This window comes from Macrobrachium rosenbergii, chromosome 56 (genome assembly GCF_040412425.1).
Source record: "Macrobrachium rosenbergii isolate ZJJX-2024 chromosome 56, ASM4041242v1, whole genome shotgun sequence".
In the NCBI taxonomy this organism is placed as follows: Eukaryota; Metazoa; Arthropoda; class Malacostraca; order Decapoda; family Palaemonidae; genus Macrobrachium; species Macrobrachium rosenbergii.
The window spans coordinates 44,101,173-44,128,655 of NC_089796.1; the positions used below are offsets into that span (position 1 = coordinate 44,101,173).

General features: G+C 41.5%; 1 protein-coding gene across 5 annotated transcripts in view; it reads right to left on the reverse strand.

Moving 5' to 3' along the window:
* Positions 1-27,483, reverse strand: part of TppII (Tripeptidyl-peptidase II) — a 362,245-nt gene that overhangs the window by 265,136 nt on the left and 69,626 nt on the right. For all 5 annotated transcript variants that reach the window (XM_067100130.1, XM_067100128.1, XM_067100131.1 and 2 more), the window contains exon 5: positions 17,249-17,418. In XM_067100130.1, the coding sequence (XP_066956231.1) occupies positions 17,249-17,418 (170 nt within the window). The remainder of the gene's footprint in view (positions 1-17,248; positions 17,419-27,483) is intronic.

Genomic DNA, 27,483 nt, shown 5'->3' on the forward strand with positions numbered 1-27,483 from the left:
GCCACTAAAAATGGTCTCGAGGTATTGAAATATTTTGACACTGTTTAAACTTTCATAAAAATAGTGAGAAGAAAAGATTGCTTACACTTCTGGTAGGTCAATAGTAGAATGGATGTAAAGAGCATATAGTGTCTGAAAATTATGGAGGTAGAGGCTGTTCTGATGTCCTTAGCTTCGCTTCAAAGTAGGCAAAATACCAAAAGAAACTGAGTTTCTCAAAAATGAGGTCCATATAAGATGGAGAACAACACGTTTAGACAGAGGGAGAGATGGGTTCTTGTCATAACTCCCTAGGTTATGGATGGTCCTCTGATTTCCGGTTCAGCTCAGGGAATTTCTGAAGAACTCCGACCGAACAGAGAGCTCTCTACTGTATACTACTTCCGAGCTGGGGAGCACTACTGGGTGCTTGTAGCAAGAGCTGGAGCCAGACGAGCTGCATGTCAGGCGAGCTAGGGCGGGTCAGGAGCTGGCGGACACTCGGAGCATGAGTTGGTGCCAGGCTGTGGCTGGTGCCAGAGGAGCTGGGCGCCAGGCAAGCTAGGAGTTCCGGAGCTGGCAGACACTCGTAGCATGAGCTGGCGCCAGAGGAGCTGGGTGCCAGGCGAGTTAGATCATGAGATGTTGGGTGCTCTTGGAAGTCAAAGGAGTCCATAACAATCTAAAAAGAGAAAGAATGGATCAAGGTCTTGGATGGGACCTTGAACTTGGCGAAAATACCCAAGGGTAACAAAAATCTGAGTCAATTTCTTCCTTGCTTGGATGGGTAAAGGACTTGAGGACGGACGGAGATTAGGAATAAATCTAGGTCCTTGTGCTTAAACCTGAGTTGAGCATAGCTCTATACTCCTAAATGAGGGAGTACTAGAGAACCTAGACCTCCTCAGAAAAGAGGTAAACTGCCAATGGGTTACAGATGTCTCAAAAGGGAAGATGAAGTGTCTGAAGTAACAGTTACACAAAATCAAGCCCTTAGTCTGGTAGATGTAGCTAAAAGATTGAGGTTTGCATGCCATAGCCTTTGCAACACGTTTCAAAACCTTTTTGACAAGCCTCCGGATTGCCTGAAGCCTGTCCGGGCAAGAGCGGACCACCTTTGGTAGCATCCCTTGAGGGAGGTTGACGGAGGAGAAAAGTTTGGGAGGGAACCTGAAAGGTCCACCAACAACCGTCCCAGATTCAGGAGTTATTCTATATAGGACAGAATGGGGCTGTGAGGGTCCTCGTAACGTTACAATGAGCCTGAAACTTATTTAGGGCTTCTCTGAACCATAAGAACGTGTAAGGCCAGGAGAACCAACAAGGAATGGTCTGTATATGGTGACTGTTACCCATACTAGAGGATTAGGGACCAGAGAATCCAAGGGAGGAGGCGAAGGGCCATTGCGGTGACAGACAGGCCCAAAGTTTCCACAGATCCCGGAGATCAGGGGGTTGAAGGCTCACTCAGAAGGAAGGACACTCTTCTGACAGCTCAAAGTGATGGGCAGACCTTTAGAGCCCTGAAAAATTTGTGTGGCCAGAATACTTGATTGATTTGCCCACCAAAGAAGTTCTTTTGTTGTTGGATGACCATAGCGCAAACTGTAGACAAAGTGCTAGACAAAGTGCAGACTCACTGGCAACTCTGCGACTGTGTGGACTGACAGTACCTCGTACCTGAAGCATATGCAGAGCTGTATGTGGAACAGAACTCATATCTGGCAAACTTAAAAAAGGGCTGCAAAGTCCATAATGCACCAAAATCTAGTCACAACACAAAAGCAGAGGCCTAGTCCAAAACCAGGCTGTGACCAACTCTGTAGGTCAAACACAATAGGTCAAACACAATTTAAAAAAAAAAAAAAAAAAAAAAAAAAAAGGCCTGTGAGAGGATGTTAGGTGCTCAGCGGTGGAAACTGAGCACCAATGGTGCCAAGCACTCTGGAAGAGGGGGGAGGGTGTTTGGGAATTGGTGCTCGGTGCTGGTTGGTTGGTACCAGGAGACTGAAGCTGAATCCAAGCGTGAAGTCAACACTAAGAAGTGACAGAGGAACCTCAGCGAACATGTAAAAAGGCAGGAAGCAGAGAACAGGAACCGTAATTGCGTGATGAAACAAAAATACATTAGTGCTTGTCTGCGCTGGAAACCTTGGAACTGGATGACAAGGTAAGACTTACATGAAGTGTAATCTTGACTAATGAAGGTGGATGACGAAGTCCCCAGAGGTACATCCACTAAGTTTCCAAGCTAAAGAAACTTGCAGATTGTCTGAAAACTCTCTTGGCAGATGGAAAAAACGCTTGAAAATTCCGAGAGTTTAGGCTGAAAACCAAAATAAAGGACTCTGCAACGATGGCTGTGTTCTGAGGATGAGGTGATGAAGATCTGTGAGCGCCCAAATTTGGTCTCCATGCGAGAAGATGGTTCGAGTAAGTGCCTGTCTCCTGCTAAGTGCTCTCTTCAGCTCGCTTGGCGCCCACTTTGCCACTTCGGACTTCCACACCTGATCGCTCAGCGCCAACTATGGAGCGTTTGGCGCCAAAGGGAGGACGCTCGGTACCTCTTCCTTCTTCACTGGCTCAGGAAGACTGCTTTAGCCCTAATTAACTGTTAACTTGAGGAGCTCATGGGCTTTAAGAAAAAAGACAGTTGTTTCCAAGAGTAAGGACACCTCCTTATCCCGTCTTTTTGGACATCTCAGTCAAGATGCCTTTCCAGTGGCTGACTAAAACTACTCCTCCATCAAGATGCCTTTCCAGTGGCTGTCCAACACCGCACCTCCATCAAGACGCCTTTCCAGTGGCTGTCTGCCGACACCTGGGAATAGACTACAGGTTCGACTGAGGGGGCAACTATCGGGAGGCAACCCCCTCGGACCACCAGTATATCTTCTCCCCAGTGCAGGGGAACATGACAGTGACTTTAGGTCTAGGAGATCTGAGTGGCTAGATAGCCGCCTCCTCCACTACACATCCAGTAAGACGCCTTTCCAGTGGCTGTCTGTTGATACCTGGAACCAGCAACAGGCACGACTGAGGGGGCCGACTTCCCGTATGCAAACCCCCAACCTCCCTTGGACCTCCAGTATGTCTTCTCCCCAGTGCGAGGGAGCGGACAGGGACCTTCGCCTAGGAGCATTGGGGGATGAGTAGCCACCTCCTCCACTGCACAACACTTCACTGTTACAATGGTTAAATTTATGATAATCGAAATATACGGCTGGCAAAGGTATAGGAAGTAAGCGAGGAGCCAGGCATGGGATCAAGTGGATAATATAGGAGGGCTAGCAGGAGAGAATTGGCACCAGGTGGACATGAGCTGGAGCCAGGTGCTGCGTGCTCTGAGCTGGACCTCGGAGGTGGGTGGAGGTAGGTGGCGGGAGGAAGCAGGAAGCAGGTGGAGGCTAGTGCTGGGCGTTTCACTGATTTTGGTAATCGCGGTTACTGATTACTTTCGTGAAAAATAATCAATTACTAACTACTTTTTTATATCTTTATAGCAATTTCTGGTATCTGGGAATAAAAACATGCATAAAATGTATGAATAGCACTTAATATGTTCAGACATGTATGCATTTTAAGATAACAAATGTACGTGTATCTTCTAAAATAAAAGCTAAATTTACGTAAAAAGTAGTTTTAGCATTAAAGTATCAAAGTAAATCTGACTTCTAATACTGTAGAACAATGTGTTTTTATTCTCTAATTAGTGATCGAATCCAGTAACCGATTATCCCCACCACTAGTGGATGCAAGTGGCCAACGCTGGAGGCTAGGAGCTACAAATGTGGAACGTTCATGATTGTATGATAAGAGGAAAAACACCTCCATATGCTGCGGCCATTCAAACCTTCTCTGTAACGTTCCAAAGTACTGCGTAAGCAAGAACAGGTAGCAGATACTTGGCTGTCGAGAACATTTCCTCCTAAGGTTCACCGCAGCCAAGTATTATGCATCATTCTCTCCTTACTATGTTCCAGCCCCAAAACTTTTCAGTTCTCAGCAAAGGAAAGTGTGATGAGTAGCCCAGGCCCAGTAAACAAAACAAATTACAAACATTTAAGAATTACTTTAAAATAATTTACTGGAGGCTTGTGAGATGCCTAGGCTCGATAAAAAAAAAAAATAATATTTTGCAAATGTCTGGCCAAAAGGAATGGCATAACATTCAAGAATTACTTTAAGGTAATTATTTACCAGCAGCTTGCGAATAGCCAATGGCCGGTAAACAAATCCTCAAAACAAACTTTGGCCAAACGGAATGACATAACATCCAAGAATTACTTTTAAGGCAATCACTTACCAGTGGCTGGGTGCAGCCTACGCCCAGTATACAAATCATGAATGCACTAGTTTTTGGCCTAATGGAATGGCGTAACATTTAAGAATTACTTTTAAGGCACTTATTTACCGGTGACTTGCACGTAGCCTAAGACTGGTAAGCAAAACATAAATGTAAATAAAAGTTTTGGCCTAAAGGAAAGGTGTAACATTCAAGAATTACTTTTAAGACCAAATATTACTGCTGAATTGCAAGTAGCTGGCTTGTTGATGAATATGAATCAAGGTAATAAAAAAAAGACAAGACTCATCCTGAAAGATCACTGCTCAAAGGGTATGAAATATGCATTCTGGTGGTTGTGTAATACTACCGAAATCCGATGATATAACGGGAAAAAAAGAATAAGCTGCTGTAAGCACTCGATGTTTAGTCGAGTATGGCAGAAAACAGAATGAGGTGGTTAGCTAAGTTGTTCCTAGTATTGCTGTTAGGGGGCGGTACTGTGCACCTACAGTGAGCAATCGAAGGGCTACCTGCGAAATTTGAAATTAGGCTGCTGTATATGGAAAACTAATAGCTATATAATTACTGGGTAAGTCACTTATATAAAACAGTGCTTTCCAAAAAGGCACAGATAAAAACCTGGATGGACAGGAAGACTAACTCCAGACAGGGAAAAGACTGTTGCAAACATGTTAATGATGATAAATAGTTTTTCAATGTCATGTCGACTGGTACTTCATAAACTTGGGTAGCTTACTAGTACCACCACCACCGCCGTTAATCCAGGTACAAACATGCTGTATATTCATAACCTCCCCAATCCCCTAAAATTAGGCTCAGGTAATAACAACACTGACAAATGTTTATGTATCTTATCCCATCATCCCACAACCCCAAGATCACTCCCACAGACACCCAACTACTGAAGCAGCAATTCATACCATCAGTTCATTCTTTGTATAGCTAAGGTGACCAGTATGATTTATGAATGATGTATGAAGTATATGTGGCCTTCTTCCTTTTTTGCTCTGTGATTTTTGTTAGTTATGCAAATATCCAATGACAGCTAATTGAAGTCTGTGGTCTAGATATCAAGTATACCAAACAACAACAACATGATGCCCTAAGTTAACGACACAATAAGCAATTTAGTAGGACACCTAAAAATGATACATACCTAGTAAAAGTATGACGACTTAAAGTCATTCTTACTAAGAAAGAAATACCATAAAAGAAGAAAGGCTATACTTGTCTTTAAGAATAAACATTATGACACAGGTAAGGGATGGTTTTTTATATAGCAAATGTCTGCTGGAATCATTTTCAATTCATGCAATAGAAAGCAACTGCAAAGAAGCTTCAAGTCCACATATCAGAGTTCAAAATTACACAGCAGCTCATAAGTAGCTAATCTGATTCAGTCATCACCAAAGCCTACTAAATAAAAGTATCCAGGAGGAGACCATGTCAGCTGACAAGCAGTGCTGAGGTATATAGGGCTGACTTCCTTGGAACCAGACATAACACAAGCTTTCGTTTTCTCAAGTCTGATGATGAGACAGGTTTACTTTATCAAGATATTCCCACAAATATGGTGGCAAGCAGGTAGGATCATGCTCAAGCAAACTTATTCCTCCAATTTCTACATTGCAGTGTATCCCTTTTGTTTTAATGACATTACTGTAAAGCTCTTTTCCAACTCATCTGGTCCTGTTTCTTTATCTATCAGTTTTTCATATATTCTAATAAGCTCTCCTGCTACTTTTATTAAGTCCCTTCTTATTCTGGATAGTCTTGGGGCTTTTCTGATTTTCATCCTCCTGTGTGCCCTTTTAACCTTACTATGCCAAAATCATACAATTCATATTCATTTCCTTTATTCAGAAGGTTTTCAAAACACTGCCTCCTCCTTCCAGCATCTCAATTTCTTAATTTATCTCTTATATCTTTTACCCATTTTACATCTTTTCCACCTTTCCTCAACCACTTTGATACCTTAAATATAATACCTTCTCCATCTAGTGTGTTGCAATTCTGATCCATTTCTACCAACTTTCTCCTTTGCCCTTTCATCTGCTTTTTAGCATTCCACCTCTTCTCCCTTGATATATCTTTTCTATCCTCTACCCTACATGTCCTCTGTGAAAGCTTGGAACCTCCCTCCTCTTCTACTGCCATTTGTACATCCTGATTCCACCACCACTTCTCTTCCTCTTTGACCTTTCCCCAATTTTACACCTACCTACTACTACTGCTCCCTTTTGGAAAGATCTTTTTCAGCAGTTTCTGCCAACCACTTTTTCATGACATTTGTTTTTGACTTCTTCGTTTACCATGTTTTTATTATTTCAGCCACTGACACCAGGCACAACCATGGAAGTTGCATGCCAATCATATACTTGTCACTAACACTGAATTTAGTTTTCCTCACTTTTGCCACTTATTTAAATGAAGGATGACACGATTGTTACAATTCTGTGGGGCGGAGAAGGTGAGTTCAGTAATGGCCTTAAGCCACTCCCAGGTCATAAGTACTTTTTGTTGACTCTGCTCTTACCCACTTGTTTTAGTATTACTCAAATATAAAATTATTCATTGTAAGAATAAACCATATTACTTTATTCTTCTGCTCCTCTAATTCTCTCATCCTTATCTTTAATTTCCATTTTGCTTCCTAACAGTAATTTTATTATTTAATTATACTGTAGGTCACACATGCTCCACACACTACCTCCCTTACATAGAACAAGTCATGATGTCTCCCTCAAGTTTCTTTGCATTGGCAAAATTATAATGAATATACTGTACAGGCAGTCTCCCCGGTTAACGGCGGGGGTTCTGTTCCCGCTGAGCGCCAATAAACAAAAATCATTGTTAACTGGAACATTATAATAATTATAGTAACCCTTAAACGCCGACTGGACGTATCGTACGTCGACTAAAATTGTCTGTTGGGTGCCGAGTAGACATACTTTGACTCGACCGAAATGGTAAAAAAACGCAATTGTAAGCTAAAACTCTTACATTCTAGTAATATTCAATCATTTACCTTCATTTTGCAATAAACTGGAAGTCTCTAGCACAATATTTCGATTTATGGTGAATTTCTGAAAAAAACTTTTTCCTTACGTCCGTGCGGTAACTCGGCCGAAAATTTCAGAAATTCTTTGGTCATTTTGTCGTAGTGTTTGCACCAGTTTATTTTAGTTGTTACATAAAGTTTTATATATGGAAATGTGCACAATTTCATGTAGAATACAACAGAAAATAACTCATGGTTGTAGCTTCTATCAATTTTGAAATATTTCCTTATAAATCACGATAAGTGCCAAAATTTCAACCTTCGGTCAATTTTAACTCTACTGAAATGGTCGAAAAATGCAATTGTAAGCTAAAACTCTTACATTCTAGTAATATTCAGTCATGTACCTTCATTTTGCAACAAATTGGAAGTCTCTATTACAATATTTCGATTTATGGTGAATTTTTGAAAAAAACTTTTCCCTTACGTCCGCGCGTGGTAACTCTGCCGAACATCTCAGAAATTCTTTTGTCACTTTGTCGTAATGTTTGCACCGGTTTATATTAGTCGTTACATAAAGTTTTATATATGGAAATGTGCGCAATTTCATGTAGAATACAAAAGAAAATAACTCATGGTTGTAGCTTTCGTCAGTTTTGAAATACTTCCATATAATCACGATAAGTGCCAAAATTTCAACCTTCAGTCAACTTTGACTCGACCGAAATGGTCGAAAAATGCAATTGTAAGCTAAAACTCTTACATTCTAGTAATATTCAATCATGTACCTTCATTTTGCAACAAACTAGAAGTCTCTAGCACAATATTTCGATTTATGATGAATTTTTGAAAAAAAAAAAAAAAAAAAAAAAAAAAAAAAAAATACGTCCACACACTAACTCGGTCGAACATCTCGGAAATTCTTTCGTCACTTTGTTGTAATGTTTGCACCAGTTTATTAGTCGTTACATAAAGTTTTATATATGAAAATGTGCGCAATTTCATGTAGAATACAACAGAAAATAACTCATGGTTGTATCTTTTATCAGTTTTGAAATATTTTCATATAAATCATGATATGTGCCAAAATTTCAACCTTCAGTCAACTTTAACTCACCTGAAATGATCGAAAAACGCAATTGTGAGCTAAAACTCTTACATTCTAGTAATGTACCTTCATTTTGCAACAAACTAGAAGTCTCTAGCACAATATTTCGATTTATGAAAAAAAAAAAAAAAAAAAAACTTTTCCCTTACGTCCGCGCACGCTAACTCAGTCGAACATCTCAGAAATTCTTTTGTCACTTTGTCGTAATGTTTGCACCGGTTTATATTAGTCGTTACATAAAGTTTTATATATGGAAATGTGTGCAATTTCATGTAGAATACAACAGAAAATAACTCATGGTTGTATCTTTTATCAGTTTTGAAATGTTTTCATATAAATCATGATAAGTGCCAAAATTTCAACCTTCAGTCTTTAACTCGACTGAAATGATCGAAAAACGCAATTGTAAGCTAAAACTCTTACATTCTAGTAATATTCAATCATGTACCTTCATTTTGCAACAAACTGGAAGTCTCTAGCACAATATTTCGATTTATGGTGAATCTTTGAAAAAAACTTTTTCCTTATGTCCGCGCGGTAACTTGACCGAACATCTCAGAAATTCTTTCGTCACTTTGTCGAAATGTTTGCACCGTTTTATTTTAGTCGTTACATAAAGTTTTATATAGGGAAATGTGCGCAATTTCATGTAGAATACAACAAAAAATAACTCATGGTTGTAGCTTTTATCAGTTTTGAAATATTTTCATATAATTCACGATAAATAGAAAAAATTCTACTTTCGGTCAACTTTAACTCGACCGAAATGGTCGAAAACTGCAATTGTAAGCTAAAACACTTACAGTCTAGTAATATTCAATCAATTACCTTCATTTTGCAACAAACAGGAAGTCTCTAGCACAATATTTCGATTTATGGTGAATTTCTTAAAAAAACGTTTTTTACGTCCGCTCATTACGAATTCATGCATCATTTTGTGATAATATTTTCTTTGTGTTGCTTTGATCGTTTTACAATTTGTTATATACCAAAATCATTGCAATTTAGTGTACAATACAAAGAAAAAAAAATAACTCGTTAGCTTTAGCCATTTTGCTCACAGCGCGATTTGTATACAATTATATATGAAAATTTTTTTTTTGCGCTTTCATATATTTCAATATTTATATATGATAATGATATTTTTTTCATTTCTGATGGTTGCATACTAAACTTCAAGTAATGACAAAAAAAGGAGCCAAAAATTAACTCTTAATCTTAAAAACTAAGCGTGCTGTGATTTAAAAAAAAAAAAAAAAAAAAAAAAACTTTTTCCGCTTCGTCGCTAACTCCCGAACGCCGCTGGCATACGACAGACACTTTTGTAAATAGAGGCTCGGTGTTAGAGGGGTAATAAATGGTGTTTATGACGAAACAAGTGCCAATAAACCGCTTTACCAACGCCGATAAACCAGTAATAGTGCTGAAAATTGCTTACTGGCACCGAAAATCTGGTTAATGATGTCGTAAGCCAAATGTCGTACAACAGAAACGAGGTTAACCGATGTCGCCGGTAAGCGGGGACTGCCTGTACTAAAAAATTATTGTATGTTACATCCATGCATCCTTGTAATATCTAGGGGTGGATTTCATACAGGGCACAAATGCATTTTCAAGATCTCAGAAGGCAAATGCCCTTGCATTTTAAATAACACCTTGACTGTCCAACTTTAGATATACTGAAGCTTGTTATGAAAATATACACAAGGTAAACAGTTCTAATCTTTCTCTGAAATTCTGAACAGAACCCCCATAACATACACATAAATGATAAATGCTACACCTGACCACTGGGCTAAATTGAATGAACTCAGCTACAAGCCCAAAATGCAATTCTGGACACATCACATAAACAATGTACTTTCCAGATTTTAAGATACTACCTAACATTGGAAAGCATATCATGGACACTGGAAAAAAAATATTTCTCCCTAATCTTCAGTACCCTTCCCTCTAACAGTTACTGTTTTATCTATCACTATTCAAAAACTACTTTAAAAGGTTGAAGCCTCAAGAATGGACACAATGCTAATGCATTTAATGTAAACTGAAACATTTACCACATAAATAAGGAGAGTTCTTCCACTAAGTACTGTACTCCACTAGGTAATGTAAACAAACATGGCAATACAAAGTCATCTATAATATTGGAAGGTAACTCAGCAAAAGCACTGCTGAATTACTAACTGCAAAATGATTGCAAGTTGTCTGAATTTCAAAATATTTTCCCCTAGATAACATAAGCCAAGTGATAAATATGACCACAAAATGTCAAACTGTTGCTACCACAATCCAAGGTCTGTAGATAAAAAGTTGAAACACTCCTCCATAGACACAACTTAAAAATATAAATATAGGTAATTCAAGATTTATCTTTTAAATAATTACCTCTCCATTATAAAGCTTTTACTTCTGCACCAGGGGTAGTTCGATAGATTGAAACAAAAACTGAGACCACTCAGTTTTCTATGAATATATGTTTCTACCTTAGAACATCTAGGTTCCAAGATAAAGAGGGCACCAGACACCTGGGAACCTCCTGATGAAAACCTCTAATGACATCTTTGATATCTTTGTCCTCTGACAGATGCAGGCCTACATGTCTAAGAACAGATGCCAATATGGCCCTGTAGCCTCTAATGGCTGCTACTGCGAACTTTTCTCATACCTGAGAAATAACAAACTTAAATGTTGTTGTTTATAGAGGTACGGGTGCTGGAAAACCCCTTACCTTGACACCAGGACCTATACACAGATCACTGATGTTAGTAGACCCAATTTGTGGAATCCCTTCTGGCACTGATAATGGCCTTCCTACAAGCTCTTGGGAAGCCTTGAGCTTGCAAGAGACTGTGGACAGTCTCCACACAGTCAGCTGCAGCATGAGGGGGTTGTGATGATACCTTTCCCCCCCTGGTTGCTTCAGGAGATTATTCCTGACAGGGAGGAGTCTGGGCAGATCTATTAACCACTAAAGCAAGTCTGGAAACCAGATCTTCCTTGGCCACCAAGGCATAATCAAGATCATGTGACAATTGACAAAATTGCCCAGCTTGCTGATGACTTTTTGGATCATAGCAAAGGGGGGAAAAGCATTTTGGATCATAGCAAAGGGGGGAAAAGCATAACAGTCTAGACCTGACCAATCTAATAACATGGTATCTACCGCCCCCAGAGGATCCTGAACGGGTGAGCAAAACACTGGCAGACGATGATTACACCTGGTTGCAAACAGGTCTATGAAGGGGACCCCCACAGCTTCCACAACTTGTTGCAAACCTCTGGATGCAGGGCCAACTCCATTGCTATTACTTGATCCTTGTGACTAAGAACACCTGCGAGAACGTTCATTCTCCCAGGAACAAACTGAGGCAGTAAGGTGATGTTCTTGCTCTCTGACTATAAGAGGATCTGCCTTATCAACTGAAAGAGAGACTCGGACTTAGTCCCCACCCCCTTGGTGCTGCAGGTACGCCAGCGATGTGGTGTTGTCCGGAAAGACCACCACCATTTGACTGCATACCAGGTTCTCCAGCTCCTTCAGTCCTTTCACCCCTTTGTTGGCCGAGCCGGTTGAGCTTCAGACTGTCACTCGACGGGCCGGAGTTCAATTCCTGCGGCCGGCTGATGAAGAGTTAGAGGAATTTATTTCTGGTGATAGCAATTCACTTCTCGCTATAATGTGGTTCGGATTCCACAATAAGCTGTAGGTCCCATTGCTAAGTAACCAATTGGTTCTTAGCCACGTAAAATAAGTCTAATCCTTCGGGCCGGCCCTAGGAGAGCTGTTAATCAGCTCAGTGGTCTGGTAAAACTAAGTTATACTTACTTTTTTCAGTCCTTTCAATATTGCCAATAGTTACAAAAGATTGATATGCAGCTGCTGCTCCTCTTGAGTCCACAGACCTGACAGCTGCTTTTTGCCTTCAATCACTCTCAAGCCTTTGTCTGATGCATCAGTATACAACGACAGGCCTGGGTTCTTGAGATCCAGCAATACTCCTTGCCGAAGACAAGGTTTGTCTTTCCACCACTGGAAAGTTTCTTCCAGATCCCTGGAAACTACCACCATATGAGAATCAAGGAGCACCTTCCAATCCCAGTGTTGCCTCAGAAAAAACTGGAGTGCCCCTGGTACAAGTTTCTCCAACGAAGGCATGTGCCTTAACGGAGACAACCACTTCTTTGCAGGAACAGACCTAAAGATTCGAAATTCTTCAAGAGTAACAGCAAAGAATCTACACATTTCATCGTGAAAAAACCTTGAAATTCACAGTGTTGATCTCCATCCCGAGATAAGTAATCTCCTGTGAAGGAGACGAGTTGACTTTGAGAAATTATCCCGAACAACTGAGCTAGATTCAAAATCATTTCTCTTGCCCTCAGAATGGCCCCCCAGTGTAGGAGCCAGATCAGCCAGTCGTCCAAGTACAGGATCATCTTTATGGCCAACAAATGGGCTCACCTTCCTAAAGGAGCCAAAATCTTTAGAAAACTTGTGGAGCCAGGTTTAGGCCAAAACACATTGCCCTGAACTGAAAAACTTCGTTCCAAAAACCAATCTTAGGTACTTCCCGTACTCCATCTTGATGGGAATGTGAAAATATGCATCCTGAATATCTATCAATACCATCCAGTCCATTCTCCAAATGGATGCTAAAACTAAGCTCACTGACTCCATGGAGAACTTTGTCAGCCTTAAAAAGGCATTTAAGCTGGAAACATCCAGAACAGGTCTCCATCCCCCTGTGGTTTTGGGGACTACAAAAAGGCAATTGTAGAAGCAAGGGCCTGACTCTACTACTTCTATTGCTTCTTTCTCTAGAAGTTTCAAGATCTCCAACTGAAGGATTTTGCATTTCTGATTGTGGAGATACAAAGAGAGAGTCACTGGAGAATCTGACAGTGGAGGGCTTACAAATGGAATCAAGTAACCCTCCCTTAGCACCTCCATGACTTAACAGATCCCTTTAATGACTTTCCGGATCCTCTGGAGGATCCTAGAAATATCTCCTTACATCTCAAAGGCCTAACTGAACTAGAGGGTCTAGGGCGAGGTGGAGGCTGCTTGGACATCTGAGCCTTAACTATCAAAGACCACATTTCTGTCTTCTCTACTTCCTGCACGATGGATGACAGAGCTTCCGAACCCAAGATTTTTTCCAGCTAAAGCTGAAAAAGGACAGCAGCCTTCTGTGAATCTGTCAGACTTGGCAAGATAAGAATACAACTATTCATGTTTCTTATGAACCAAATTGGTATAAGCGTGAGAACTCTCAAACACTGCATTCTTTACTACTCCTCCTAAACAGCCAATAAAATTGTAAACTTCCTTGCCTGGAGCAGAGTCCTGAGGGACCAAGGAAGAAAGTTCACAGACAACCATCAATCACTCCCACAGACATATCCATGAAAGAGAGAATTTCCAAGGTTCTAAACGCAGCTTTGATAAGCGAATTCAATTCTGCTAAGAAAACACTACCTTCCCTTTGTTGACTGCTCTCTTTTTCAACAGATCCAAGAGTGAGAAGAAAGCTGAATCCTTGATTGGAGCTACCTTAGGATTAGGAATAAGGCCAGTAGAGTAAGAATTAGCTCTCCTTTTACCCATATACCGTAGCAGAAAAAGGGAAGCGTTCTTGGAGGATGATTGCTGATCCAAAATCTGTCCAATGGCCTTGAATCTACCTAAAACAGCCTTGGTGAATTGAGGTTCAAAAGAATGAAATAAATGACTGGCCCAGGTTTTCTTCCCTACATGTAAACGTACCAGGCTTGCTCACTTCCGAAAAGTAATTCGGGAACTTCTTACATAAAACCAATAATTTCTTCAAAGAAGTCGGGTCCAGCTCTTCATTAGGTTATGCACCAGACCCCATTACATCACCCATAAAAGACCCTGCAACCTGTACCTCTGACAATGAGGAAGAAAAAGAAGAAGGGGACTTGACCACCAAGTCTGAGCTGATAATATCCTTTGCAGCCAGTGGTGCGACCTCTGTGATCGAAGGTGGAAAAGTAGCAGTTGGTTGATTCAAAGCTAACTCTCTAACAACTTCTCCCCTAGATAACATCTCCCTAGCCGCCACCGACGAAACAGCTTTCTCCAGCTCGAAAGACATGTTTTGGTTATTGAACATTTCCTGACTCAATTAACAAATCTAAGTTTTGATCATGCAGCAACTCGCGACACTGAGCCAATTCCTGAGCCACTGGGGAAACTACAGTCGAAACTGCAAACCCTTGACTATGGGCTGAAACTTGCGCAATTGGAAGAGGCACTGAAATGTGAGCAAACTTAGCTGGAGGATCTGTATGCGGAGAAGAAGACTCCAAAGGTGAAAACTAAGAACCAACACTGCTGGCCCAAGGCTGAGAACCTGAAGCACATACAAAGTCTCTTTGAGGTCCAAGTACTATGTCACGGGAACATGACGCATGGGAGACCAAGAGCAAAGATTAATAGGACCCGAGTGCTTAGTAGGCACTAGGCGCACAGGCAAATGCCGTAAATCCAAAGGAAGCGCAGGCACTGGCCGCATAGGTGAAGCATGCTTAGGCAAATGCCATTTAGCTGGGGGTAACGCAGGTACTATCAGTACAGGTGACGCATGCGCAGGCGAAAGCTGCATAGGGGAAGCATGCGCAGGTGGTAGACGTAAAGAACAAAAGCAGAGCCTTGTGCTCTGACCAACAGAAGGAGAAACCTTCACAGAGGCAGACTGCACAGTAGAGAGATGCAAGGATGCATGATGCTGCGGCGAAGGCGGAAAACTTCGCTAGGCACAGGAGACCTGCATGTACCCGACTGTGCAACACATACCTCTTACACAGCCGATGAACCCTGAGAAACACGGGATGAGAAAGAACCTCTACACACATCTCTAGAAACTACAGGATCTTTAACACAAGTCCTAGATCTCGAACGATCCTTACTATCATTCACTCTCCTAAATTATCAGAAAGACAAGAAGAATCATTACTAACTAGATGTCCTCCGCCATGCTTAAACGTGGTAAAGATGATGGGCGGCTTCTCTTTACTCTACCTCGGAGAACAAATTATGATGACTGCACTGATGCCAGGCCAACCAGAGGAAGGGAACAATGGGCACATATCTGCATTGCTCCCTTACATGTCCCAGTTCTCTGTAGCTCCAGGCAATGAAGGAGCAAAACAGGACATGCCAAGGACATGACTATTAGGAGAGGGGGGACTGACCCTTCCTCCTATGAGGGGGAATTACCCGAAACCAACCAAGATCCCAGGGAGGGCAACACCAATAAAATATTTCATGAAACTTTGGCTAGCTGATTTATCGAGCCCTTTAAACCCTTAATATCTGACTCAATTCTATCAAATCTCATGCCCTCAATCAATTTGAAGCTCTAGTAGGAGTAAAAGAACAAAGAGAAGATGTCCTAATAAAATTACTAGAAGGGGAAGGAGACAAATCATGCACTACCTTGGCACTAGCCTTAGCAGACTTAACCTCTTGCTTCTTTTGTTGCCTCTCCAAACTATTAGCCTCTCTTTGTTTATGATGTTTCACCAATTTCACCATAAATCCATCTGACCAAGATTCACATACCTGACAACAGTAATTCACATTACACTCTTTTCCCCAACATTTCACACATATGTCATGAGGGTCAGTGGAACTAGAATAAGGCCTACTATGGCAACCTCTTACCTTACAGGTCCTTATTCTATCATTACCATCCATATCCATGAGACAATTCGAGTAAATCTACAAACCAAGTCATCAACAGAAAACCAAGTACAGATAACTCTCTAACAATCTTTTACCAAACTGGCGGCAGAAGTAGACTGACCTGCTATGGGTGTTTGTGCCTATTGTTCCCCTGGTGGGGGGGTGGGGTGAGTAGATGGATAAAAATAGATATTCATAGGAAACCGAGTGTTCTCAGGTTTTGTTTCAATCTGTTGAACTACCGTTGGTGCGGAAGTAAACGCTCTATAATGGAGAGGTATGGTTCATTTTACAAATTTTAGTTTTTAAATTTGTCTTTTAAAGGCATTAAAAGGGTAATGGGACCATTTGTAAGAGAAACATAGTATTGTACTATAAATGCTTACAAAGTAGACATGATTAATGTTTAGTAAGATTATGTAAAGATCAGTGATTTTAACAAACATTCAACATCAATGTGTAGTTGAAAATTTTTTATTTCAATAAATCAAGCAGCCACTTTTTTCTATATTACCATTGCTATGGGAGAAAAGAACATTCCAAGCTGCTAGGTAAGACACAGTACTTCAACATATGGTTCTTCTACCTGTAGAGTTTAACTTAGTGTTATAAGCACCCACTGGTTTGAGGGTGGCAATCCCTACGTCTGTTTTCAGTCATATTTTATATGAAGAAAGGAATGCTGGTACATATTACCACCTCTGATACTAACAAACGATAACTGTAAAATGGTTGTAGATTATTCTCAAGTAATGTGATAACCAACATATAGGGGAGGTGTTCCAAGTTCAGTTCAATGGCATATCTCAAAAACCACAAGTGTCTTGTAACCCATACATTAAATCTCAACTTAATCATTCAAGGTGAAAGGAGATTTTCAATGAACTTTTAAGGACACAAAGCATAATCCATATACTATAAAATACAGCAGCTTCCCACCAGTAAATTATTCTCACCTAATACAATAACAGTAAACAGCCTTTGATGTAAGATGATGGTATTGTAATTGCTTTTAATCTGGGATATTTCAGTTCTTTTCCACAACATCTCCTGGACCAGATTAAATTTTAGGGTTCAATGCCACTGTCAACTCCCCCTTACCCCCTACAGAACCAACAAAATGCTACAAATTCCTACCTCCACATTTCTCCATCATGATATACAACACAGTCATACGCAGGTCCTAAATCATAATACTTCTTTTCAAGGGCATTTAGCTGTGTAACCCTGGACTCTGCATCTTCTTTTGTCAGCTTCTCTAGGTAATTTCCACCATTTCCATTTGAACTCTTATTGGTCTCGACAGCCTGCAAGAAGGAAACAAACAATACTCCTAGTCTTATATTCTCCCTTAAAATTCTTCAACATTCATGGTTCTTTGAAGAATCTCTTCCAATTAAAGCTTTGTTGTGTAACAGGTCCAGATGGCTTTCATGCTGAGGGCAATGTATTCCTTAGACAGTATGGGCAAAATCATGAAAAGCAAGAAATTTCCAAAGAAATATGAATGAGGTTGAAAATTTCAACTAGAATTGGTTACCATTACGTTACAAACTAAGACCCAAAAACTACAAAACATATCTTTCCCCACGTTCATCTTTCACAAAAACTTGTATAAGTAGCATTAAACAATTTCCCCTCACAAGAAACACTTTCTTTTCAAGAAATAGGAAGTTTATCTAATGAACCCTATTCCAAATGGAAAAAATATAACAGTAAATGCAAAATATCTTATCAATATTAAAATGCTATTTTTATAAGAAAATTAAGTTTTATATATATACTTACCAAGTAATTACATTGCTATAGTTTCTAACTTGTGTGGCAGCTTAAATTCAAAATTAATGGTAGCTCTTCAATTATTTAGTGCAGATGACTAGGCCAGCCCACTAAAGGGAATACAGGCAGTCTCCAGTTTACGATGGAGGTTCCATTCTGATGCCGCATCGTAAGCCGAAAATCATAGTAAGCCGAAAATCGTAGTAAACCGAAAAAAAGTTGAAAATCATAAGAAAACCTTACTTTTAATCCTTTGAGTATCCTTTGGGTATCTTGAAAATGATGTAACCTGCATTTTTATTGAGTCTTTCATACAAATCCCTCCAAAATTTTACCATTCTGCTGTTTTGAAGTCACACACACACACACACACACACAGAGAGAGAGAGAGAGAGAGAGAGAGAGAGAGAGAGAGAGAGAGAGAGAGAGAGAGAGAGAGAGAGAGATGGGCAGTTGGCCTTACTTAAATCTCAAGTGAAATTATTCATGAATTATTTGAGGGGCCTTACCTTATAGACCTTACAGTTCGTTCGGGTTGCCCCAGGTCCCTCAGTGTGAGGCACCTCTGATGTCTACCAGAGAATTGCTAATGCATCTTCCAGTCTTGGATGGTCTGGGATGCATCTTAGATATTTGTCGAGCTTATTCTTAAACACATCTACGCTCACTCCTAATATGTTTATCAGATGAGCTGGTAGCGCATTGAATAGACGCTGCATTATCGATGCTGGTGCGTGGTGTATTAATGTCCTGTGTGCTTTCCTTAGTTTTCCTGGTATAGTTTTGGGCACTATTAATCTACCTCTGCTTGCTCTTTCTGATATTTTTAGCTCCATGATGTTTTCAGTAGTTCCTTCTATCTGTTTCCATGCCTGGATAATCATGTAGCATTCTCTTCTCCTTTCAAGACTAAATAGATTTAAGAATTGTAGTCTTTCCCAGTAGTCAAGGTCCTTAACTTCTTCTATTCTAGCTGTAAAGGACCTTTGTACACTCTCTATTTGCGCAATATCCTTTTGGTAGTGTGGGTACCACATAATCATGTGTTCAGCTTTTCTTGAAGTGCCAGAGAGAGAGAGAGAGAGAGAGAGAGAGAGAGAGAGAGAGAGAGAGAGAGAGAGAGAGAGAGAGAGAGAGAATGAAGTGATTACATCGGTATGCAGTTTTATGATTTCACAGGATTTTAATTTAACTTTTATTGATACTTTGCTGTGGTTACTTTAATATTAATATTTTAAAATTAGTAAATAATTTTATCATAAAAAATGTATTTAGTCATGAGAATAAAATAAAAATCAGTAATTAGTGAATATTGCTCCATGAAAAAATCAGCGAATGCGAATTTTCTTCCGTCGTATGCCTTGGACAACAAGTCATCTCAAATATTACCATTGAGAATCATAAGAAAACTCTACTTTTAATCCTTTCGGTGTCTTGAAAACAACGAATCCTGCATTTTTAATATTGAGCTTTCATAATAAAAACCCTCCAAATATTGACCATTCTGCCGTTTTGGATGCATATTTCTTCTGATCGTTGTTGGACTGACGTTTCTGAAATACAGTTGAAAATCGTAAGAAAACCTTACTTTTAATCCTTTGAGTGTCTTGAAAACAACGAATCCTGCATTTACATGAGTTTTTCAAAATAAAAATCCTCCAAATATTGACCATTCTGCCGTTTTGGATGCATACTTCTTCCGATCGTTGTCGGACTGGCGTCATCCAAAATACCGTCGAAAATCGTAAGAAAACCTTACTTTTAATCCTTTGGGTGCCTTGAAAACAATGTATCCTGCATTTACTGAACATTGAGTTTTTCAACAGAAAACCTCCAAAATTGATCATGCTGCCATTCTGGAGCCATATTTCTTCCACCGGACCGGCGTTGTCAGCGTCATAAACCTAGAACATGCATTGTAACCCAGGAAATAATTATTTTATGACTATATTTGAAAAACGCTGTAAACTCAGAAAATCGTAAGCCGAGCCCGTCATAAACCGGAGATTGTCCATACCAGGAACGACTTAGCAGACAACCTCATTCTGTTTGTGTCTTATGTCCATAAGAGGAAAGGAGGGTGGGCTCTGATTCTGTAATTACTTGATAAGTATATATAAAACTTAATTTAATTATAAAAATAGCATTTTTATATAACTTACCAAGTAATTACACTGCTGAATACACATTAACAGGAGGTGGGATAAATGGACATATTCTACTCCAAGACATTCAGTCATGTAATAAATTTGAAATAGAAAAGTTGCTAGCATTGAAAACAGTGCTTGTCATTTTCCTATCAAATAAGAGAGCTACTGCAGGAGAATACTGCTTCTGGTTGGTGCTCATCTTAACCTGTAGTGGTGTGATGGTACAGCTGTGGAGTGCCTCTAGCATTGCATTAAAGGAGTATTCTGAAGGCTAGCAAAGCATCAATAGGTGCCCTTGCCCTGGGCGCAGTAACAATATAACATCAACCAGACAATACTGTCACCTACACTGAAATAAAACCACAACCTATCCACTGAAAGTGGTGGGTGCTCTAGGTACACTGTACTCCCAGGCTCCCAAAAACCTGACACCTCTCTACAAGGTGAAGAGACAGGAGAAAATCCTATGCTTCCACCCGCAATACCATGCCAGTTACCAATAATGGTCGCAAGTACTGCAAAATTTTAACACTGTTTTAAATTTATTAAAAACAGTGAGAAGCAAAGATCGATTACACTTCAAGTAGGTCAATTGCAAAATGGAAGTAAGGGGCATATTGTGCCTACAAGCTAATGAGGTAGAAGCTGCTCTGACATCCTTAGCTTTCACTTAAAGTAGGCAAAATGCTCTCCTGAATCTGAGAGAGGTCTCAGAAATAAAGTCCATTTAGAATGAAGGACAATGCGTTCTTAGACAGAGGTTGAAATGGGTCCTTGCCAGAACACTATAGGTTATGGATGGTCCTCTGCTCTTCTGGTCCTGCTCAGGTAATATCTGAAAACTCCAACTGGACAGAGGGCTCCCTATTCTTCCTCAGAGCCAAGGATGTCCATTAAATTCTTAAGGGAGAAAGAACGGATCCAGGCCTTGGATAGGTCCTTGTTCTTGGCTAAAATCCAAGGGTAAACGAGCAAACTGTGTCTCCTTGTGAAAAAGACCCACTCTAGAACAATGGCTTGGATCTCACTAAAACGTTTTAGCAGAGGCCATGGTCACCAGGAAGATAGCCTTCCAGTAAGGTCTTTTCTGAGAGCATAGTAAATCAAAAGAGGGACCCGTCAGTCACTTCAACACTATGTCCAGGTCCCAAGAGACTGGATTTTCTTCCTTGCTTGGACTAGTCAAAGAACTTGATGAAGTTACTTAAAAACTGAGTTAAACATAGCTTGACACCTCTTAATGGAGGAATACGAGAGATTCCAGATCTCCTCATATATCGCTCACTTATTCTGGTAGATGGAGCTAGAAGACTGATGTCCGCATTTGCAATAGTCCCTATAGTACGTCTAGAAAAACCCCTTCATTCTGACAAGTCTGCAGACAGTCTGAGGCCCATCCAGACAAGAGCAAGCCACCCTTGGTGGTATCTCTTGAAGGGAGATTGACTGAGTAGACATGGTTTTGGGGAAGGAGTCTTTGAGAGTCCACCAATAACTGTGGCAGGTTCAGAAAACATTATTTCATGGGTCAGAACAGGGCTATGAGGGTCATCGTAATGTTGTGATGAGACTGAAACTTGTTCAGCACTTCCTTGACTATGCTGAAGGGCAGAAAGATATACTGAACTAGCAGCATGGAGTCTACTGCCCATGCTAGAGGGTCTGGGGCTGGAGAACAAAAGAGAGGAAGACGAAGGTTCCTTAAGGTGGCAAATAGGTCCAAAGTTGGCCTATCCCATAGATTCCAAAGATCCTGACAGACCAGGGGATTCAAGGTCCACTCGGTGGTAAGAACAAGCTTCTGATGGCTCAGTTTGTCTGCCAGAACTTATTAGTTGGCCTGAATAAATCGAGACTAGAAAACTCAATTTTGATCGTCCACTGTAGAAGTTCTCTTGTTGTACTACAGTCTAGGAGTGAACTAAGGGTCGAGAAGCACTGAAGCCCTAAGCGAATTGCTTCCAGCTCTCTGACATAGATGTGAAGGCTCCGTTCTTCTGGGGACACTTCCCGCAAACTTCCCAGTTCCCCAAGTGGTCTCCCCAACCTAGATCAAGGCGCTGAGAAGAAGTCTAAATCTAGTCTCAGAGGATGAAGGAACTTCCCTTCCGAAAGTTAGTTCGGACAGCCACTACTGCAGGTCCAACTTAAATCTGGGGCTCTGGGAAAAAACGACGGTGTCTGGCTGTGTTCCCCATCCCAGCTGGTCTTGTGTTCAAAACCTTCGAGCATTTTTCTCTCAAAGGGAACTGAAGAAGTCAGTTGTCCAGGAAAAACTGATGTTCATGGCCCGAAAATGAAGTCAAATGTGAGGGAGTGAGGACTCGAGAGAAGACTTGTGCCATAAAGGCCGAAGCCTAGATCCCTAAATTGGAAGATCCTGTCTTGTAAGATGGACCTGAGATACTCTCCAAAATCTGGACGTGGACATGGAAGGAAGTATCCTGCATATCCAAGGTCTCCATCCAATCGCCCTGGAAAATGGATGACAGGACTGTCTGGTTCGTCTCCATCTTGAATTTCGTTCTCTATTCAAAGAAAAAAAGGGGGCTGTACACCATGCAGGCTCGCTGATGACTGCAGACTAGCAAGCAACTGAGTGAGCTTGCAGATCATTGTGCAGACACAGACAACTGTGCAGACTAGTTACCAACCCTGCTGACTCTTGATAGCCATGCAGACGTGGACATCCGTGTGGGTTCGACTTCTTATTTGGGCTTGAAAACGTCTTGCGTGGACTCCGCGAAACCTTGTACAGACCGAAAACATATGCGGAAATGTATGTGCGGAAACTAATATCTGGCATGCTTATAAAAAGCTTTAAAAGTCCATAAGACACACAAAAGCCTGGGCACGGGATAGCAGTGTCCATGTCCAAAACCAGGTGTGACAAATTCTTCTGCTGTCCAGACACAACCATTTAAACAGAAAAAAAAGTCTGAGAGCAAGCACTAGACATTCAGCGGCAGGAGCCTAGTACTGGCTAGATAGTGTCGAGCGCTCTGAAACAAGCATCGGGTGCTCAGGACTTGATGCCACAAGCTCGGAAGTTGATTCCAGGCATTTCGGAATGGACGAAGCTAGAAAGGGCTGGTTCGAGAGGGTTCACGGTGCTTTCTCTTCTTGGTTGGAGCCCAAGTAATCTTTCAACAAAAGAATGCTCAGGAGAGAAGGTATTGCCATTCCAAAGGAAGTCAGACTGAGGAAGTGACAGAGGGAACCATAGTGAAACTGCAGGAAGTCTGTGAGTTGAAGCTACCCTCCTTGCCGCTTGACAGGAAGTGGAGAACAGCAACCTTCATCAGAGGTGAAGAACCAAACAACGTTACAGTGCTTACTGTCTGTGCCGGAAAACTCGGAACTGGATGAAAACTAGAGGAAAAATGAAAAAACTCTCATATAAAGTCTAACTTGACTAACGTCTTGGAGGATAACAGAGTCCCCAGTAGACTCGTCCACTAATGTTCCGAGTGAGAAGAAAAAAGGGGCTATGAATCAGCGGACTGTCTGAGAGTAGCTGTGACACTCTTGGCAGATGGAAAGCCTCAAGAGGTGATGTAGGTCTGTAGGCAAAAATAACTGGGCTGATTGTGATTGTGTGGCTCTCACAGTAGTAAAGGAACGCCAGTACTCTCTCTCCTTGAGATTCCAAAGAAAAGAGCAGAAAACTCTAAAATCTCCGCACAGGACAGGACTAAGAGACAATCTGAGGTGATGTCTCTCGGTAAACGCTTGGGAATCCTCTATCTTCTTAGCCCATGCTTCTGCTGCCAATCAAGAAAAAAACTTTACTTCAAAATTCTTCACAAGATCTTCAACAAGGTCTAGTTCCATCGAAGTACCAGAGGGAGGAAAGTCCAAAGACACTTACTTGACTTGCTCCTTTTTAACGAGTCAAACTCCCAACTCCCTGAGAGACTTCTTATGAGGACAAAGAAAATGCCAGATGTGGAAGCTTTCTTTAACAAGCTCATAAATTCGGGACAAAAAAGTCCCCGTCTGCAAAGGACAGGACTCTGAGACACTAACTGTTGCAAAAAAGGGAGCAATGTCAGCTCGCCTTGAACTCTAGGGGAAAGTGGAACAGAATGAAGAGAGCCAAAACGCTTGTAAGTGATCTGTTATGGCGCTCAGAGGCGGGAGTCTGATACTAAAGAGTTGGAGCCTGGTGATCGGGGGCTGGCACTGGCCACTTGAAAGCTGGAGCCAGACATTCAATTGGAGACTGGTTCTCAAAAAAGAACAACAGTGTTCTTAGCAAAGACGGTGCCGAGTAATTATAGAGGAGCTGGCACAAGACATTAGTAGACTGGTGCTGGGCACATGAGAGTGGGCAATGGAAGCGCCGGGTACTAAAAAGAGTGCCAAGCGCCCAGGAACTGGTGCTTGGCATTCAGGAATAGGCGGCGGGAGAACAGGAACTGGTGCCGGACACTAGTAGAATGGCACCAGGCACTCAGGAAGATGTTAATTTGATGAGTGATGGTAACATTACACATCCATCAAGACGCCTTTCCAGTGGCTGTCTAACACTACACATCCGTCAAGACACCTTTCCAGTGGCTGTCTGCCCAATACCTGGGAAAGTATCACAGGTTCGACTCGGGGCGACTACTCAGGGGCATACCCCCTTGGACTCCCTTGGACCGCCAGCATGTCTCCTCCCAGGTTTAGGGGAGTACAGCAGGGACTGTAGGTCTAGGATACCCGACAGGCTGAATAGCCATCTCCTCCACTACACATCCATCAAGACGCCTTTTCAGTGGCTGTCTGTCGATACTGTACCTGGGAATGTGCAACAGATTCAGCTGAGGGGCAAACTGCCCGGGGACTTCCCACCAGCCTCCATTGGACTTTCAGTATGCCTCCTCCCAGGTTTAGGTGAGTCTGACAATGTCTTAGGTCTAGAAGAACTTGAATCAGATCTCAGTAATAACAAAACAATAAAAAAACTTATCCTGAAAGCTATAAGCTTGAAGGCTACGCGAAATCAGCGATAATACTTCACTGAAATCTGGTTACACAACCGGCAAATAATGAACAAAGCTGCTGCAAACACCTGATGTTTGCATCGGGCATGGCGGAAACAGATGAGGTTGTCTGCTAAGTCGTTCCTTGAATTGCAGTTAGTGGGTGGGATTAGTCATCTACATTAAACAATTGAAGCGCTACCACGAATTTGGAATTTAAGCTGCTGTGTGAGTTAGAAACTACAGCAGTGTAACTACTTGATAAGTTACTTATATAAAATGAAGCAATCAAAATACAAACACTCTTTCACAAAATACTGTGCCCATGAAAAACACTGCAACTTTATGGTGTTATGTATTATGTATTCATCAATTAATAAGGAATGGGGAGACAAGCAAGTACAACCCAGCTTCAGGATTACATGTTATGTAATGCACATAACAGTACTCTACTTAACACTTAATAACCTCGTACTACATTGTACTTGCATACTGTGCAGTATAAAAAAAAAAAAAAGGCAAGCCTCCAGAATGTCCACTTCTTTCAGATCACTGATCATGTTATTTTCATAATAAAATTAAGTTAAATATATACTTACCAAAAAATTACATATCTATAGTTTCAACTCGTGCGGCAGCTCAAATTTTACATTAAGGCCCTAACTGGGCAAAGGACCCTTTCTCCTTCTTCTTGGCCAAGGATTTCCATCAAACTCTTTTTAGTAAAGAGAACGGGGTCAGGGCTTGAAAGGTACCTCGTTCTTGGCCAGAAAACTTAGAGTCTTTCGAATTAGATCCCTTAGCGATGTGGAACAGAGAAGTTCGAAAGCAGAGCCAGTCAGCCACTTCAGAACCACATCAAGATTCCAAGAGACAGAGTCGACCTTCCTCTGTTTGGATGTGTCAAAAGACTTGATAAGGTCACTAATATCCTGGTTCGATGACAGATCCAGACCTCTATGTTTAAACACAGAGCTCAAAAGGGCTCTATATCCTCTAATGGTAGAGGGCAAGGCCCTAGAGGACCTCAGATGGAAAAGAAAATCTGCTGAGTCACAGACATCTGTGAAGACAAGACGTTATGTCTGCTACATCATCTGAGGAATACTGCCCACTTGGCCTAGTAGACTTTGCAAGAAGACTAAAGTCTACATCTTGCAATAGCTACTGCAGCTGGTCTTGAAAATCCTTTTGCTCTGATGAGTTTCCTGACAGTCTAAAGCCTGTCAGAGCAAGAGCGGATAAACCTTGGTGAAACTTCCTGAAGTGAGGCTGTTTGAGTAGACATGGTCTTTGCGGAGGCCAGAATGGAGCTACAAGTCATCGTCACGTTGTGATGAGACTGGAATTTGTTTAGCACTTCCCTGACCGTGCTGAAGGGCGGGAATGCAAAAAGGTTTAAGTCTGACCAATTCTGAAGCATGGCATCTGTTGCCCATGCCAGAGGGTTTGTGGTCGGAGAACAGAAGAGAGGAAGGTGATGATTCCTCAAGGTGGTGAACAGGTCCAAGGTTGGTCTGCCCCACAGCTCCCAAAGGTTGATGCAGACCAGGGGATCCAAGGTCCACTCTGTGGGAAGGACCTATTTGCGATGACTCGGTTCATTCGCCAACACGTTCAATTTTCCTTGTATGAACTAAGTGACAAGCTTTACTCACTTCTGATCCGCCCAAAGGAGGAGGCCTTTTGTCACCTTGTAGAGGGAGAAGGGGTGAGTTCCACCCTGCTTTCAAATGCAGGATAGAGCAGTGTTGTTGTCTGAGTGTACCACCACTGTCTTGTTGGAGACTGTGCTTGAGAAAGATTCGAGGCCTATATGAATTGCCTTCAACTGTCCCAGAGACCACTTCCCAGAAATTTCCATGCTCCCCAGAAGAGCTCCCCAACCTAGATCTGAGGCATCTGAGTAAAAGTCTGAGTTGGGGCTCAAAGGAAGCAGAGACTTTCCTCCTGAAAGTCTTCCTTTGGACAGCCACCATCGCAGATCCACCTTGATTTCTGGCGTGATGGGGAACACAAAGGAGTGCGGATGTGTTCTCCTGTTCTAGCTGGCTTTCAGGAAGAATTGCAGAACTCTCATATGCAGTCTGCCCAACTTGACAAACCGCTCGATGGAAGAGTGAGTCCCCAAAAGACTCTTCCATTGATTGGCCGAGCAAGATGGAAGAGAGAGAAAGCTGCGGATTGTCTCAAGGCAGGAATCAACTCTCTTGGGGGATGGAAAAACCTGAAACCTCTGAGGGTTGATTATCATCTCTAAATAAAGAATTTCCTGAGTCACTATCAGCTGGAACTTCCGTAGATTGACAAGTATTCCCAGTTCTTGAACGAGGAGAAGGGTCTTCTGTAGGTCCTTTGTGCACTTCTCCTTCAAAGAGGATCAGAGAAGCCAGTCGTCTAGGTAAAGGCAGATGTTTATGCCTAGAAGGTGAAGCCATTTTGTGAGAGGGGTGAGAACTTGAGGGAAAACTTG